The sequence below is a fragment of the Spea bombifrons genome, chromosome 2, assembly GCF_027358695.1.
Source record: "Spea bombifrons isolate aSpeBom1 chromosome 2, aSpeBom1.2.pri, whole genome shotgun sequence".
Taxonomy (NCBI): Eukaryota; Metazoa; Chordata; class Amphibia; order Anura; family Pelobatidae; genus Spea; species Spea bombifrons.
In genome coordinates this window covers 30,101,782-30,120,287 of record NC_071088.1, presented here as the reverse complement: position 1 = coordinate 30,120,287, position 18,506 = coordinate 30,101,782, and the positions used below count along the sequence as shown (strand labels likewise).

Here is an 18,506-nt window from a genome sequence, read left to right as displayed (position 1 = left end):
GTGTTCTGGTCTATATTTAGTACCTCGCAGATGTCACCTGGCCAGAGATGGCCCATCAGAGTGCATTACCTTTCAACATTATTAAGAAGTGAATATTCATTTATAATGAACCAATGAAATCATATAAAATGAAATAATAACCCATAGGATATATACCATATAAAAATATTTGGGTTTCTACCCGACTAATCTTATTGTAAATTATAGTATATTAAAGGGACAGTGTAATGACTCTGACAGCTTCACCAAACAAGAACGCACATTGATGTCAAAGTACTTTTTGAATACATTGATATATAATGCATAATGTGCATTTTTTAGAAGTTTTTTTTAAACAATCAACTACTTTAAGGAAAAGATGCCTGCATGTTCCTTACACTCACAATTCTCGCCACTGATTGCCTGCTTGATGCAGCCAATCAATGGCAGGAAAGTGACTTTCATTGAACCAGTGCCAGGCAAACATATTGCATATGGGATGATTCTGCAGAAGGTCCTTACATGATCACTTGGCTACTTGAAGTCTCTGTGCATTGACATAGTAAATATTATGTATCTCCCATAAGTGTCCAGCTTCCAGGTGTACCAGCATTATCTCCGTTTCAGAACAATGTTTTCTTACAGCATTGTTCAAAACTAGGGGAAATGTAATGTACTGTATAAAAAGTGTTTGTACTGCTAAGTTTGAAGTCGTTTCATAGCAAGTATGTAGTATAGTCTGCTAAAATATTCCTTTGGATACTATAACAATAAGACTACATTTAAAATTTTGCCTTAGAATATGTTTTAATAAATAATACTCATTTTATCTTTTATTTTATTTTTTCTCATTACAGTTTTTAAGAAAAAGTTTTGTATTTATTTTACCCCAAATCCAAGTTTTTGTATTGTATTTTTAGTTTACAAGCTCCTACCTGCAAATAAAATATAAAAAAATATTCAGGTATGGCCTCTTTTACCAAAGAAATAGCAAACAGGTATCATGGCTTATCACGCACATGTATTATATCAAATATGTTCTTTGTGTTAAACTACAAAAAAACACCAAGGTAAAGGAGGATTCAAGTATATTTTCACAAGGAATATTCATAACAAATGATTAGAATATGTTTATTTAGCTATCTTGGCACAATCTGTTTGTTATTTATGTTTTGTAGATCTTGGCAATGCTTCGCTAAGGATAATCATTGCCAAATTTGTACTTTAATTTTGGCAGGGGCTTTGGCAATCCTAAGTGATAAAGTACAAACACTTACGGCCGACAACATTTCCATATGAATATTGCACCTGTTCTGGTCCTTCATTGTAAGTATGATAATTTATTAAGTAGTTTTTATTACTTTCGCTTTTACTTAGTAATGAGTTTTTAGAAGGATTGAAATTGTATGCTTATTATGGGAATACAACGCAGTAAACTTATTGTGTTAGTATTAGAATTTATGCATAAATTTGAGTAAATATTTCAGATGCATTTTGTACTGAACATTGATTATTAGGCTGTAAGCTCGTTTAAGCAGGTCCCTCCTCACCTGTTGTCTCTAAGACAGTTTTTTATGTTATTTGTTATGTCCTGTCTACCTATTGTGCAGCGCTGCGGAATTTGATGGCGCTATATAAAACAATAATAATAATAAAATAATAATAATAATAGACGTGCAAATGAGCCAAAAACGTTTTAGATTATTTGTTTGGTAAGTTTTTGGCCCATTTCTTTTCAGGCAAGGAATTTCGCTCACTGCCCATTTGGTTCGGACGAAAATTCGAGGGGCATTTTTAATTTGGTAATGAACTTTGTTGACTGGCGTTCACATTCACTCTCATTTACTCTCTCTGTCACGGTCTCAAAATGTTTCCCTACCTTCTCTGCCGACCCAATCGGGGGAAAGGACGTTACTGCAAGTGACACCATATTGCCCTCAGGTGAACTGGGGGCAATAAGGCGGCACTTGTGGTGACATCATCTTCCCTATTTTCCAATCGGGGGAGAGGACGTCACTGCAAGCATAGCCATATTGCCCTCAGGTAAACAAACTAAATAAATAAATGTTTTTGCCTGTAAATCATGAACCCATTTTGCAGCCCTCCTCTGAACTCTCTCCAAAGTATCTATATCCTTCTCGAAAGACTGTCTCCAGTACTAAGTAGAATACTCCAAGTGAGGTCTCACCACAGGTCTCTGTACAATGGCATTAGCACTTCCTTCTTTCGACTGCTAATTTCTCTATGTGATAATCCATTCTGCTAGCATTTCCTGCTGCTCTATTGCAGTTTCTACCTACCTTTAAATCCTCAGAAATAATTACTCCACTGACTACAACCCCCTGTTGTCTCTCACTCAGCCACTGTCTAATCCTTTCAACAATATTGGGATCTAAACTAAGAGATTGCAGTTTAATGATAAGTCTTCTATGTGGGACAGAGCCAACCGCACTACCGTGATCAATTATTTTGTCACCCAATCAAAAAAATCAATAAGATTAGTTTGGCATGGCCTCGCTGAGGTAAACCCTTAAAATCTTAAAATCCATGTTATTTTAGATTTTTAACAATCGTATCTCTTAAAATAGTTTCCATTAATTTTCCCACTACATGTGTGAGACTTACTGGCCTGTAGTTGTCGGACTCCACCTTACTGCCTTTCTTGTGAAATGGTTCAATATTCAACTCCAATCTTCGGGGATTTCCCCCGTTAAATATTGGCTAAAAAAATCCATTAATGGTTTAGCTTCTACACCACTAAGCTCATTTAGAAACTTTGGGTGTATCCAATCAGGCACAACAAAGTTATTTGTCTTTATTTGAGACAGCAGAAGTAGAACATCTTCCTCGATAAACTCCTATTTTTTAAATGACTCATTAGTCTTTTTTTTTCCTAACTGCGGTCCCTTTCCTTCATTTGTACCTGAAAAACGAAATATAAATATTAATTTAAGAAGTCTGCTAGGCCTTGATACTCTTCTACATACCTTCCTTCTTTTGTTTTTTTAATCTAACTAATCATTGTTTTACTTTCCTTTTCTTTTATGTATCTTAAAAACGTAACTGACACAGCTGATACAATTTGCCTTCAATAATTCAACTTTTAAATAATTCCATTTCTACTGGAAAAGTCTGAAAAAGGCAAGTTTCAAGGGAGAACAGATCTCAACAGATCAATTGAGTACTGGCCAACTGGGAAGTTGGACTGGACAATAGGGTAGGATGAACTTGTTAATGTGTCATAGGTGCTGCAGCCCTCAAATGTGCTGCTGTACGCCTCGTCTGGACGGATCACATGGGCTGTGTATGCAATTTACATGTAAATGCAACAACATATACTTGATAAATTAACTAAGCAAGGGTCAGGTCAGTATAGGAAAAACTATGAACATTTACTTGGCATTCCATGGGGAAAGCTGTGTTCCGACTTCCAGGACCCAACTGATTATTATTATTATGATTATTATTATGTATTTTCCGTTGTTTGGTTTTATCTTAAACTCAGCCATTTAGTAAGAAAGTGCGTGAAAGCATGTTTAAGGTGTTTTATTTATGTGCATGAAATAGGATAGGAATAATCTGCAATGTGATTGCATTTCTACTTTAAAACAACAACAAAAAATGCGCTATGTAAATTATTACATTCACATGAACTGTTTGTTTATGATAATATTTTGCTATGAAACGACACATAAAGTTTTGTCATATTTGTCATTTTGTGGTGAATATATTTTTTATGTTTAGTCTGCTCTTAAGAACTCATTACCTGTGGCTTTGAATTTAGACTTTAAAGATCCCTACATTCACTTTACATTTTTACAAAAAATGATCTAAATAAAAATGTTAAATAAAAATGTGCAGTACAAGTTCAATAGGAATTAGAATGTTTTTTTCTGCTGTACATAAAGCATCTCTATTTCCATTTTTTTTTGACAGTCATATGAAGTCTTTTTATAGAGCACTAAGGAAAATGACAACACAAAATGCTAGTTGCAAATGTCATTTTTGTTATAATTGGAAAGAAAGCCTATTTGTTTTTCTAGTTTTGTATCTGCTTCTCACAATTAAAAGAAATCCAGTTCTCTGGGTTATGAATAATTATTGGTTTATCAAATTAATTGTAAGAACAGTAAAAAAAAAAAAAAAAAAAAAAACAGCCGTTGTGTACTTGAACAAAACCTAAAAACTGAGATTGTTTCCATGGTGATATGTGGGGGAAAACTTCCAACTTAGAGTAGCTTTTTCCTACAGTATGATATGATAAAACTACATAGTATTTTCAGCTGTCAACGCTAATTTTTCAACTAATTTTTCTCAGCATGAAAAAAGCATAGAATGTTTATTACAATAGCAAAGTTCAGAACTATTGGTATAGTAAGGTCAGCTTCTGACTAATAAATATTCAAAAAAAGAAATATATGCAATTAAAATGATGATATTTATATCTATTAGGTAAGGATACTATAATACTACTAGAACCGAGACAATCAGATACACTGTATTATTATAGAAACAAATGCACTATGTAGACAAAAGTATTGGGACAGGCTTCCTCATTATTGAGTTTAGATATTTCAGCCACATTGCTGACAGGTGTATAACATAGGCAGCCATCTTCATAGACAAGCATTGCCAATAGAATGGGTCTTACTGAAGAGCTCAGTGACTTTAAGCATGGCACCTTTGCCACAAGTCAGGTTGTGAAATGTCTGCTCTCTTAGACTTTCCCGGGTCTACTGTAAGTGCTATTATTGTGAAGTGGAAATGTCTAGTAGTAGCAACAGCTGAGCCACAAAGCGGTAGACCATGCACACTCGCAGAGCAGGGCTGCCAAGTGCTGAAGAGCGTAGAGCATAAAAATAATCTGTCCTCTGTAGCATCACTCGCTACAAATTCCCAAACTGCCTCTGGAAAGAACAAGCACTGTGCGTCATGAGCTTGCACACAAGCCGATGATCACTATGTTCAATTACAAGCATCTTCTGGAGTGGTGTAAAGCACACCATATACAATTGTCAGGTAGGCTGTCACATTTGAGTGATGCTCAATTGGTACCAAGTGGCCCAAAGTGTGCCAAGAAAATGTCCCCCACACCATTACACCACCACCAGTATGAACCGTTAATACAAGGCAGGATGGATCCATGCATTGATGTTGTTTAAGGCAAAGTCTGACCCTGCCATCTGAAGGTCACAGCTGGAATCAAGACTCATCAGACCTGACAACGTTCTTCCAGTCTTCCATTGTCCAATTTTGGTGTGCCTGTGTGAATTTTAGCCTCAGTTTCCTGTTCTTAGCTGACAGGAGCGACACCCAGTGTGGTCTTCTGCTGCTGCTGTAGCCCATCCATTTCGAACCATTCTCTGTAAAACCTAGAGATGTGTGTGTGAAACTCCCAGTAGATCAGCAGTTTCTGAAAGACTCAGACCAGCCCGTCTGGCACCAACAACCATGCCACATTCATTCTGATGCTCGCTTTGAACTTCAGCAAGTTGTCTTGAGCACGTCTACATGCCTAAATGCATTGTGTTGCTTCTATGTGATTGGCTGATTAGCTATTTGTGTTAACAAGCAATTGAACCTAATAAAGTGGCCAGTGAGTGTATAGAGTGTTTTTGCTTCCTTACACTTTTGTTGTCACTTTACTTTTTGCCAAAATTACAATAACATAGCACATCTTCATATTGCAAAAAGACATGTTGCCATCATTATTTTTTTTTCTTTTTTTAGCTTTGTCTATATTTGTGCAACTGAATGAAAATGTGTGTGATTTAGAGGTCCATTTGTTGCCTTTGTTCTTTTAAAACCATGGATACATAAGGAACTGAAATGTAGTTCTTCCTGTTGTGTGATTATGGATGAATTATGAATTATTAATATACAAAATGTGAATATAAAAATATGGTACTGAGGAACCCCAGGGATCTGAATGATGCCACTTTATTCCATGTGGTATAATATCACTTCACTCTATGTTCTTTACAAAGCTGATTCACTGCTCAAGAAGTTGCCATTTTAGAAAAATATAATACAAGTTATTATAATCTGTGAACAAAAATAATACCATGTGGTGAAAATATCTGGGGACAAATAAAAAATATCAGCGGAAAATGTAACATCTTAGTAAAAAAAACTTGATTAACTTAAAACTACCAGTCCTAAATGCTACATTCAGCAACTAAAACCACGGTATACTTATATCTAGTATTCTGGATTCTGTCTCCCATTCCATCCATAAGAAATTAATCCAACAATATTACTGTGTATATGCTATATCACAGAGTTTTGAACTTTGCTCCTGGATTAGCCCCTCTAATGTCTGCTTGGATGCTACCAAAGATTGGTCAATAATCAGTCTTTCTATATATCATGGTATATCTTTATAACATTTTAAGTGTATTTCAAATCTGGTAATTATCCATGTATAGTAAAAGTTCTTTGTTACAAGATGCTAGAGCTTAGCTTTGAGGTTTATCAACATCGCTGGTAGCATTTGAAGAACATAAAAAAGCATTGGACCCACTAAAACAAATACAAATGAAAGCAAAAATCTAACAGATGCCATTGCTTTAAACTTCATAGAAAGGAAAAGATTGGGATGCAGCTGGTACCTGTTTTGATATCTGCAGCTGTTGTCTAAATCCCAATATTTTAGCAAAGAAAATAACTGGAAAACGTTCAATATGAATGCTGAGCTATAAACAAATAACCACATTTTAAGGTATTACCTGAGCATATTAAGGAATTAAAGTAACAGAAGGATAAAAAATATTTAACTGATCCCAACTTATTAAGAACAATTATGATTTAAAAGAAAGCTACATGCAGATGTACAATCTGTGTCGGCAGAAAGAAATCACATCTTACTCGACTCACCTCTTTTATGCAGTAAAATACTAGCATGTCTCCGTCCATTACCGTTCTCAACATAGCAAGAGTAATTTCCCAAGTCCGAATCTTCAACAGAATCAAATATTAAAGAGACCGATACCTCTTGTTCTCCCAAATGTTTCCTAAGTATTCTTGAATAAGAAAAAGAAACTTTTAATCAGTACTTTAAGTGACATATGCTTTCTTATGCTAAAAGTGACCTTCATTGTAACCTCATGTAAATCGTTGATACTAATGGCAAACATTTATGTAAGCACTTAAAAGATATGTAGTGAAGATAAATACAACTCAGAATACATAAAAGATACAGTTTACATTGTGTCATTTCTTTTTGAACATTGTGATATGAGGTTTAAGGACAGAGAACACCAAAGAACACGGTAAGCAAACCATTTACACATGCGGTTTCGTGAAGTATGTTAAGGTTTGTCTTATTTGTATTTATTGTATCTTTCCTGTATTATATATGGGCACTTCATGTTTGGCTAAATCTGGGGAGGAAAGAAGCCTGATGATCGTCTTGTGACAGATTAGTTGCTTCTCTGTAAAAGAATGTTACAAAATATAAGATGTTTCCTATTAGGCAGTGATCAGTCCATGTAGCGGGTAGCCAAATATGGCATGCGTGTTACCATGGGAACAAGTACTGTAAAAAGAAGATACAAGCCAGCATGTCTGAACCTCCCCAAACATACAGGGATCAGTTGCTGCGACATCACAACGTGCCCTCCCCACTGCAAAAAATAAATACACACTCAGGCACAAAAGAAATAAATTAATTTGGTATAAGTGGCTGGGAAGGCCCCTACCCACAATATTCACTGAGCCAGTGTTGGGGATAACTGACAATAAGTATATCATGGGCATAGCAATGTGTTCATCCAAATACAACTTATGCACAGAAAATAGTTGGGGGCGAGGAAAGCATATGGGAGGATTCTAGGGGACTATGCAGCTATCATATGCATTAAATTCTACATTAAAGGCTATTAAAGGCTCCAGAATGGATACTTACACCGCTGTAAGTTTTGTGCTCAATAAGTGAATACCTATATTAGTACTTATCATTACTAATATCTGCAATATAATTATACTGATTGTCTTAACTATATTAACTAGCAAACATGCAACAATACTCAAAGGACACAATCTCTCCAATAGCTACCTAAAGTAGAACAGTGTAATAAACAATTCCAACTTCTCTACTGTCTTCTGTAATTCCTCCACATATAACTAGTTATAAAAAGGGAACTGTCTACGCTTCTACCATAGATTCATAACGGAATCTGAAACTGCATATCGCTTGTGTTTTTTGTTTGCCGATCAGTAAAATTGTTTGAGATATTGAGTTAAAAATTTGGTTGAGCTTGGCAGCAGAGTTAGCATTCTGAAAATGATCCTCTTCTGGAAGTTCTCTGCCTTCTTCTTATTCTACCCTCACAAAGGATACCTGAACCAGTCAACAGCAATCACCAACTTTTTCTCAAAAGGGAGGAATGATCATGGAGATTCTGAGAACAAGAATTTACGAAGGCTGATACCAAGTTATACCCATATAAGTTTAAATATGTTTATTTTATATATTGTCAAATATTGTTTTAACTGTCAAATAAAGGATTTGTAAAAACATTGATGTAAAGGTTACATTGTGCAAAAACCAAACTAAACTTTTAAAAAAAATATTTTACCTGGTATCACTTTCTCTGACTCGCTTTTCATCCAGATCTTCAATAAATTTTTCACCTTTCATCCAGTAAATTAATGGACTGACATCCCCGCTGTAGCCAAAGAAAGCTCTGCAGGTTAAATTAGCAGAACTGCCTGTTTAGAAGGAAATAAAGACAGTATAAAAAACCTACACAACTGTAACTTTCCTTAATCTTCCCAAATCCTAGAAAACAGACATTGATCACTGTAATAAATTAGCTAAATAAACAGTGCGGCTTTCCAAGTGGTACATTTTACTTGCTATTTCAGCTTTTGACTCCTTGTAGCTAAAGAGTAAATGAAAGATTAAAGACTTCAATCCACCTCCAATAAATAATGTGTGCTTCCATCCCTGTTGCTCTATTCTGTATTGAATAATACATTTCAGCTCCTTGCAAACTGTATCAGGAGACTCATATGTTTGTTAGTTAATACAACCCTATACAATACTGTGACTTAGATCCAATGATTCAAAGCTATAGTAACTTCTGCAATGGAAAATTATTCGAAATAAAGCTGACACATGGCTGTACTGTCATATTATATGCTATATTATATTTCTATATCTTTAATGCACCCTTTTATCTATTATCAGCCTTGATATACACTATGTGGACAAAAGTATTGGGACACCTGATCATTACACCAACAGGGAGTATTATTTACAGTATACCCTAAATACATAGACATTAATATGTAGTTGCCCCCCCCCCCTTGCAGTTATAACAGCTTCCACTCTTCTGGGAAGGCTTTCCACAATATTTTGGAGTGTTTTGTGGGAATTTGTGCACATTCATCCAGTAGATCATTTGCAAGGTCAGACACTGATGTTGGATGAGAAGGCCTGGCGCACAATCTCCATTCCAGTTCATCCCAAAGGTGTCCGATGGGATTGAGGTCAGGGCTCTGTGCAGGCCAGTCAAGTTTACACACATACTGTTGGATATTTTTCTTATATACCTACACACACACACACACACACACACACATATATATATATATATATATATATATATATATATATATATATATATATATATATAATATATATATATATATATAATGGTTATATAGAATAATGTATTTCAATGTTGTCATTTTTCCAAGAAGAAGAATGGCATTGAGCCAACATATGATTGCTGCTAACAAGAGATGGGCAGATGGAGAAGGCTGTAGAATCTCTGTATGTTTTCATGCAAGGAGACCAAAGTCTCTTGTGAATGCAGCATTGCGTCTGGCAACATACCTGGTTTCGTTCTATAATTTAAAAACACCCATCGTAATAGTATCTATGCTTTAAAGCACACGAAACATTTTTACTGACTAAACTTTTGACTGAAATAATATAGCACGGATCACATTTAAACTTATGTTGTACCAGTCCTCGTGGTATGTTGAGTTTTTATAATCTTTGAGTATAATGTGATATCTGCTTTGATGGTCATGGAAATCGAGATTCACTGCTCAGATGATTCAGATTAATTAATTTATTAATGTCAGTTGTCAGCAAGGCTATGTTTGTTTAAGTAGTTTAATGGACAATCATGCATTTTTTATATTATTTACGTTAGATTATTGAAAACGGGAAACTGATTTTTCATGATTTATAAAACTTCTTAATTCTAATGTTTTTACCAGCATAGTACTATATGTTGCTTGTATTTTATACATTCTGTGATGGAGTATATTTCCTTTTAAATGTTAAATATGTTGGATTATTTAATGAGCCATTATCAGAAGTGCGGCTATTACCAATAATGCTGGTTTACTAGGTCAGCAAATCGCATTTAATTATTGCGGTAAATCAAATTTTTTTCTAAAACCACCTCTGATCTCCATGTGGTTATAGCTGATTAATTGCCAATCATAAACAATTATTACTTTTTGGAACTGGGATTTTTAATTATAGCATTATGCAGTCATTTTACGGTTAAAAAAAAAGCCTGTGTCAACTTGTAATAAATGTAAATTAGACAGAGGTCTACATGGTAACCATGAAATGTTTTGATTGCCTTTATTAAAGCATGTTTTAACCTTTGAAAACTGTTCATGCTTAGAAAGATCAGTTGCCCACGTATTTAAAAATAAATATTTGGTTTATGCCAATGACTTAATGTACATGGAAATTGTGAATTTAACCCCTTAAGGACAATGGGTGGTCCCTAAACCCATTGAAAACAATTACATGTACGGGCTTTGTCATTAAGGGGTTAAATTCTTGCATGTATGTGAAATGCAGCTAAAGCAAGTAGAAAATTCTTGTTTACAATTTGTATTGAAGCTCACTTTGCATAACTAATGAAGCTTGCATGTTAATCACGTGGAAACTCACATGTCTTCGGGTTTACAGAACTTGTTTTTAAGCTCACACACCACTTACGCTAACCCCCCCATGCAAACCCCCAACATTTAAGCTGTGCAAATTGGATCGGCCTAAGCAACATATGATCCCCATTGGTAGCAAAAACAGGACAGTGGGACATCTACTTGGGGCAGCGCCTGAAAAACAGGACTGTCCTCTGAAATAGTATGCTGGACGATATTCTTATGTAATAAGAGTAGGTCAAATTTTCAACGCAAAACATGCAAAACTGTCTGCCTTCCCTGAGTTCTCACCATAACATATACGTTTCCAGCAACCAAGTATATTGTTTCTCATCTAATTTTCCACATTTTGTTGTCCTGTAAATCTTCTAATCACTGACAGTGAGGAAATATGACAAAAACTTCGCTCTCCGAGGAAATCATATCTTACAAGAGTAAATCAGAAGGAAATGCACTTGCTAAGACTTGTTTTGATGTTATATGAAGATAGATAAAGCGGTGACAAACACGTGTGTCAAGGGTGACCACATTTTATAATTGTGATTCAGGGACAGGGGCTGGCTTCATCACTATGTGTGACTTCAGCCATGGTATATCAATCAAGCCCTACATATAAACAAGTACACATTCTTCCTTAAATGTATTTATAATTCTGACCTCAGTGTACTGTTTGTGAATAGGCTTCTGATCTGTATTATGTATTGGACTCATATTCCCCTTTATTTCCTTATTCAAGAAATGAATGAAGTGCAGTAGGAGACACATAGCTGGCTTGGTGATTGGTGGTGCCAGCTGTGCATGGACTACATGGCTGGCAAAGTAGATAGATGGTGCCAACAACCTATATCCTCTCTCTCTCCTTCCTCCATTAGAAATAACATACTGTGATTATTAAAAAAAAAAACATTTTGTAGTATAGTGGGACAGCGTACAGGGCTTGAGTGAGTATGTGTATGCGGTGGCCAATGTAAAGTATTAGAATGAGTGTGTGTGGGAGAATGTCGGTGTACAGTTTTCAAATGAGTATGTTTGGTTTAGAGTGAAAGACTGTGGCATGTCAGTGTATGGTGTTTGAATGTGTGTGTTGGGGTAGTCAGTATACAGTTTTAGACTGTGCAGAGGGCCAGTGAACTGTGTGTGTGTGTGTTAGCGTACAGTGTATGATGTCTTAGCGCATGGTGTTAAACTGCATGTGTGTTAGAATATGGTGTTAGCGTATGTGAACCTGGAAGGTGGTGTGCAAAGTGTCATGCAGAGCACTGATCAGTGAAGAAGTGGTAAAGATTACGGCAAAGATAAATTATTTCCTGTGTCTGGGTGAGATGCATCCTGCGTAGGAAATAATTGCTTTGCCAAGCACTCTGTATAGCTTCCTTGATGCGCAATCTTGCTAGGCCTTAAAGGAATAGGAATAGGGGCAAGAGAATATTCTTTCCTATGATGCCACTTGGTCTAGGACAGGACCTGCTTGGATTGTCCTAAAAAAAACAAGGGTCCCGAAGGTGCAAAAAAGTACCATATTTGTGAAAATATGTATTTTCTCCTTCTCTTTTGTTTCTTTAACATAATTATGGAATGAAACCTCCATCTTAGTTTAGGTTGTGTTTAGCCTGTGATATTTTGCATGCTATCACTTATATGGGCTTTGTGTGCAATACATTTACATTTAGCTTCAGTTAAATCTGAAAAAATATAATATAACTTGCTGAAAACCGCATGCAAAAATAGACAAAAAATAACTTTTTTTTTCTTCAATTGTTGGTATACCCTAAATCTATTTAATACCTGTGCATGTTTAGACATTTTTGTTATAAAAGCATTTTAACCAAATAGCCTGTGGAGTGTGTTACAGATGTTTTCAAGATGTAATTCTGCATTTCAGCATTTTTCTTTAGCGCTAAGATTTTCATCAAATTAGCAGACGGCAAATTAATTTTGTCCTAATAGATTTATAGATGTATCGGTCTTTGTGTATCTATCTGTGTCTTTAATGGTAAATTCTAAGCTGTGTTTTGAGCATGCTCCTATGCCACTAGAGGACATTGTTTGACTTCAAACAGATTCAGTAGAGAAATGTCTTACGGGGAGTGTCAGTAACCAGAGAAACTGCTAGTTGTAATTAGCAAATATTGAATGTTTTGTGCTCGAGCGAAATGTCATTTTGTATGGGTATTCCAAATTACATTTGCAACATTAGTCATACATGTTAGGATACATTGTAATTGCAACAGTCTAATTCTTTATTTGCTATTCCCCTGAGACGATGTTCTGTTGTTTTATACAAGCCAGTAATATTCCTTTAATTATTCTCGGTTGATGAGACCATATTTGCAATTCTTGAAATGTAATTACCTTAATGTTGCAACGGCAAATGTTTTATATGTTATATATATATATATATATATATATATATATATATATATATATATATATATATATATATATATATACATAGTTTAGTATAGCTTTGCTAATATTAACTTTCATGAGCATGTTTAACAATTGAGCACTGCTGTATGGTAAAAAATAAATCAGTATATACAGTATATTTACTTTTTGCACTAATAAAACTCTTCAATCTTCCCTTTGCTTAAAGTGGATATTTTCTGAAGTCCTCTAGTGTCAATTCATATGACCAGCATATGATCTGGCCTTTCATTCTCATAAATAGGTTTAGGAATAGTCAGGGGTCTACTGTAGGCACCTACAGCCAGGGGCAGATTCTGGCCTAGACCTGGGGTGGTAGGTTAAGGGGGTTGGCAGCCCCTCTGATGCTGAACAGGGAACCAGTCACTCTTTTTCGTGATCTGTCTCCCTGTAGCGCCACTGCTCAATGGGTCAGTTAAAAAGGAAAGCACTGATATTCCCAACCAGTCCATTTGCACTGTGGAGGATGGTGCACTGTAGGCACAGTCTCCTTAAGTTACTTCTGTTGGGCATTGCATCTCCTATAAAGACTGAGCAACAGGATATGACATCATAGTCCAGCTCCCGCTAGTACGGATGCTGGCCCGGTGGTGGTGTTGTTGTGGGTTAGTTTGTAACAATGCTGTAACAATGCTGAAAATCACATGATAATATGGTGAACAGTTCAATAAAGCAAAGAAAACCTCCTGTCTTTACCTACGTATCTAATATTAAAGAGCCATCATATGCACTTTAATGCATATAATATCTGATCTATCCCTATACATTTTCATGATGCACCCATGCATATGCATGCCCATTTTCTCATTGTGCAACTGTTTGCCAAGCAGGAGATGTATTCCACCAATCACATCTCCTGAGACGTAATATACCTATCTGTTGTCAGCTCTAGTGCTGGCCCAGCAAGCATTCTGGAAAGGGAGTCAAAAGAAATTAACCCACTGTGCGCATGGGCCGAAAAGGGGTCACGGGAACATTTTCTTGCCACTGATTGGCTTCTTGCAACAAACATCAGACCCATTGTTTGAAGCGGAGGAGAGAGAGGGCCTCCGAGTGTTTTTCGCTTATCAAGTTTTCAGTGCCCGCTCTGCGCCCCTCTCTCTCCTCTGCGAGCCTTCTAGCTCGGTCTCAGTGCTGGCTTGTAATGCTGAGCGCCGGAATATGACGTCATTCTTTGTTAAAAAGATAGATCGTTATATGCAGTAAACCTCTATTTTGTTGCCAATATAAATACACACACAAATAACTTTATATTTTATAACTGCTTTATAATCTGTTTATAGTGTTTAAAAATGCATGGGGATTTATTCTTATTTTTTCCCCACTGTGAACATGAAAATCAGAGCAATTACATCATTGGGCTTTAATATGATTCTGAAATGAAATGTTGTTAACAATTAGAGCAATCTGTTCTAATAACTCTTCTACATTTTGACCTCTAAAATCACTTCATAACATAATAATCAGGTCTAACTGCTCCTTGGGTCCAGTCATTTATAGAAATTAACATAGCAATTACGATTCATACACATGGGACAGCTATTTAGGTGCCAGTTTCAAGATGGTAAACTAGATAATGCGGTAATACCATCTGCAGCATTTCACATTGACAAGTGCTTCTACTTCATCATGTGGATTATTATTGGGAAGATGTTCACCATCATTACATGTGATATATAGACATCACTGAGCAACTAAAGATAGTTTGGTGCTCTGTTTATAGATTTTGTTAATAAAAATTATCTATCCTAATATAGTAGGAACTGTGTCAAAAGATTTTATTGGCATTTATGCAAATAACTTCTTTTTTGTAAATTATTTGCATAAACACAGATTATGTATAAATGCATTTATAATTGAGTTCAATGCAGTGGGGGGTGTCTCCTCTGTTACTTAGCATTGTGACTTGCTTTCCCGGTTTCTTTCATATCTGGTAAATTGTATATGATATAAGCATGCCTGGGAACTCTCATGGTATGACCATTAGTCTCAGGGTGAAGGGGCAGATTCTCAGGGTCACACAGTCTAGAGCTGGCTTCTTCCTTTTCTGTACTGCTGGGGTCATATCTAAGATTCCCTATAGGTGATTTTACTACAAGTGTGTTATGGCTGATATCCCTGCTTGAATGCAGGTGACAAGTGTATCTGTGAATGATGACAAGTCAAAGTGGCCTCTATTAGAGCCCTTTCATTAACACATTTGGTGAGAATCAGTCCATTGATCCTCCACAATAGGCTGTTAAAAGGGTTAACATTTCAAGAGTCTCAGGGGTCAGCTCATTTACGAAGTTCCCTATGATGGCTATAGGATGACCTATCATTTCCTGGGTACAAGGCCCAGATGGAGACTTGAGTTCCTGGTTTGCATTTGTAGCCAAAATGTGTTATGCTATCACTGCCTATCCTTAAATAGAACAGTGATACCATACTTCCCAACATTTCTGGTGTTTAAATCAAGACAACCAACCTTTATCCAAAGAGCCACCTCATGGCACACAGCTCCACAACATCACAAGTTGGCTACATGGGCTGCAGCTGACCTCCGTTGACTTTACAGCTGTCTGTGCTGGTCAGATGATCTCCCCAACTGGCCTATGACCCCCACTGCCTGCAAAAAAGGGGGGTGCCTGGGAGGTATGGTGATACTAAATGTGATAAAAGTTATTTTCTTATGTTATGTTTACTTCTGCTGACACTTCCTTTATTATGAATACATATGCAAACCTTCAAAAATGTCCCCACATTTTAGTTTAAAAACCTGATCTATGCATAACAAGGTCAGATACTGCTTGTGGAGAGACAATGATGCCCTTTATCTGTTACTCCAGCAAATACGTCCGTTACAGAAACAGGGTAAAAATTTGCATTGCACGTCTGGATTATCCATGGTATTTTAGGTCCCAGTTACTCTGAAATCATGAATACACACACATATATATATATATATATATATATATATATATATATATATATATATATATATATCCCAAATCTTATCCTAAAGTTAATATATTTTATTTATACAGTTTCAACTGATTCTGCAGCATTGTGCAATGTGTTTTAAAGACAATAACAATTCTAAGCAAATAGAGGCCTATTTTATTAGCATTTCCTGGTGGCACGTGACTTAAAGAACTGGGTCAACATGCATTATTCACCCATCAGATGCTACATTGTTTGTTAATCCAGTGGCAATCGTAGAATATTAGGATGTCTTTAACTGACATGTAATTAGCATTCTCATTTACGCCATCAAAATATAGTATATCTTGTTATGTCAGGAAAAACACAATTGCATTAGTTCTGCTCTAACGCTATTCCACGACTGTTCTCTTTTCTATTAAAAAGAACAGCAAACATAGTACGCTGTTGAAACTATTTCCATCCATAGTTATCCAATTAGGTGAAGTCTGCTTTTTTTTCCCCTTCCAGTACTGAGTGTTAATCTTCTAGGTAATATTCATGAACTAGAAATGCTGATTTAACAAAAATGTCACTGTAACAGCCAAAAAAACTAAAATCCTGAATAAATTAATTAAGAAGGAATCCAGTATTTGCACAGCTTCGGTAACTACAGATGGATATAAGCATAACATTCCTAAAAGATTTGACAGTTAAAATGACAGACAACCATTATGTCCCAAGTATCTAGGTATGTTCCTACGATCGTATATTTATTTTTAGATAACTTTAAGTATTTACAATACAGTGAATATTACTAGGATATTCAGGTGGAATTCTATAAATAATGCATCAATGTCAGATCACTGCCAAGACTCAAACCATAGTTGAACATGGAGTCTCAACATAATTACCTATCTTAAACTTTTTTATAGACTCGTTGTATATTAGTGCATTTTAAAGGGACCTGATGACTTAAAGGGGCTACTTTTAGAATATTAGGATTTTTTTAGTGGTCTCTAGAAGCATTAGTTGTTATATTAAAACTCATGGTGGTCTATATATCCACTGGGAAGTTAAAAGCAGTTGGAAGGGGATCTGGTTGCAAAGAGGGACCTGTTGATGGAATTGTCTTCAGCAGCACATGTGGTGGAGGTGCTATGCAGATTAGAAATCAATAGGTTTGGGCAAAATATGGATGCACACTCACTTCTTGGCAAAAGTTACCTGTGTAACTTCTCCAGCAAAAGTGACAGATCATGGTGGCAAGTTCATCTTCCTTTTTTCAGGTCTGTGTATGATTCATAATTCATATATACAGTATATGGACAAAAGTATTGGGGCATGTCAAGGCATTTTGGAAAATGCTTTCAACCCTGTGGGAACAGTTTTAGGAAGGGCCCTTTTCTATTTCAGCATGACTGTGCCCCAGTGCACAAAGCAAGCTCCATAAAGACATGGTTGGATGAGTTTGGTGTGGAAGAACAACTACATATTAATGTGTAATATCTATGTATCTAGAATGCAATGTCATAAAAGTCCCTGTTGGTGTAATGGTGATGTGTTCCAATAGTTTTGTCCATATAGTGTATTAATAAACTTTTGGTAACTTGTGTTTCTAATAGTTTAGGTTATCGCTATGTGACATGTTTCTGTGGCTTCGCTGGGAATTCTTTTCAGGGGAACCTCTCTTATCTTGTCTAGGCACACAGGTTTTGGCTGGATTTTGGACTTGGAACAATACCAATATTTTCTAGGTTATTAAATATTGTAGGTTTAATTTTTCGAAGAGCTATTTCAGAGATAAGGGGTGTGCTAGCCAGGCTCACAACCCTTGTAGCCACTTGTGTGGCGATTGGAGTGTGACGGGGTTAATACAAATTGCTTATAATGTGCTATTAACAAATAATCTCACATCCTTACCATTTTACATAATCATTCTACAAATAAATTTGTAAGTTTACCAGTTTGGGAAGAAATGTCATTTTCAGTTGTCCCTGTGTGAATAAAATCTATTGGATAGAACCAATGTAAGAAAAAAAAAATTCAGAAATCTATGATTACTACTGACTTTTCTTTAAGTTGGAACATATTGGGTCACAGCAGTTAACTAATCATTGCTAGGATCTATTATACCTCAATTGTATGGCTCTTGAATATCCTTGACTGTCCCACCTTTACAGTAAATTGTCCTAATAACAAGGCTTTTTTGTTATATTGATCATTTCTGTAATTGTCATGGGAATAAATGTGCACACATCGTTTACAGGCAGAGA

At 35.8% G+C, this 18,506-nt stretch overlaps 1 protein-coding gene across 1 annotated transcript in view; it reads right to left on the bottom strand.

Moving 5' to 3' along the window:
• Window positions 1-18,506, bottom strand: part of IL1RAPL1 (interleukin 1 receptor accessory protein like 1) — a 541,156-nt gene that overhangs the window by 14,133 nt on the left and 508,517 nt on the right. Inside the window, exons 7-8 of the mRNA XM_053457345.1 lie at window positions 8,559-8,691; window positions 6,856-7,001 (exon numbers count right to left, since the gene is read on the bottom strand). Coding sequence (XP_053313320.1) covers window positions 6,856-7,001; window positions 8,559-8,691 — 279 coding nt within the window. The remainder of the gene's footprint in view (window positions 1-6,855; window positions 7,002-8,558; window positions 8,692-18,506) is intronic.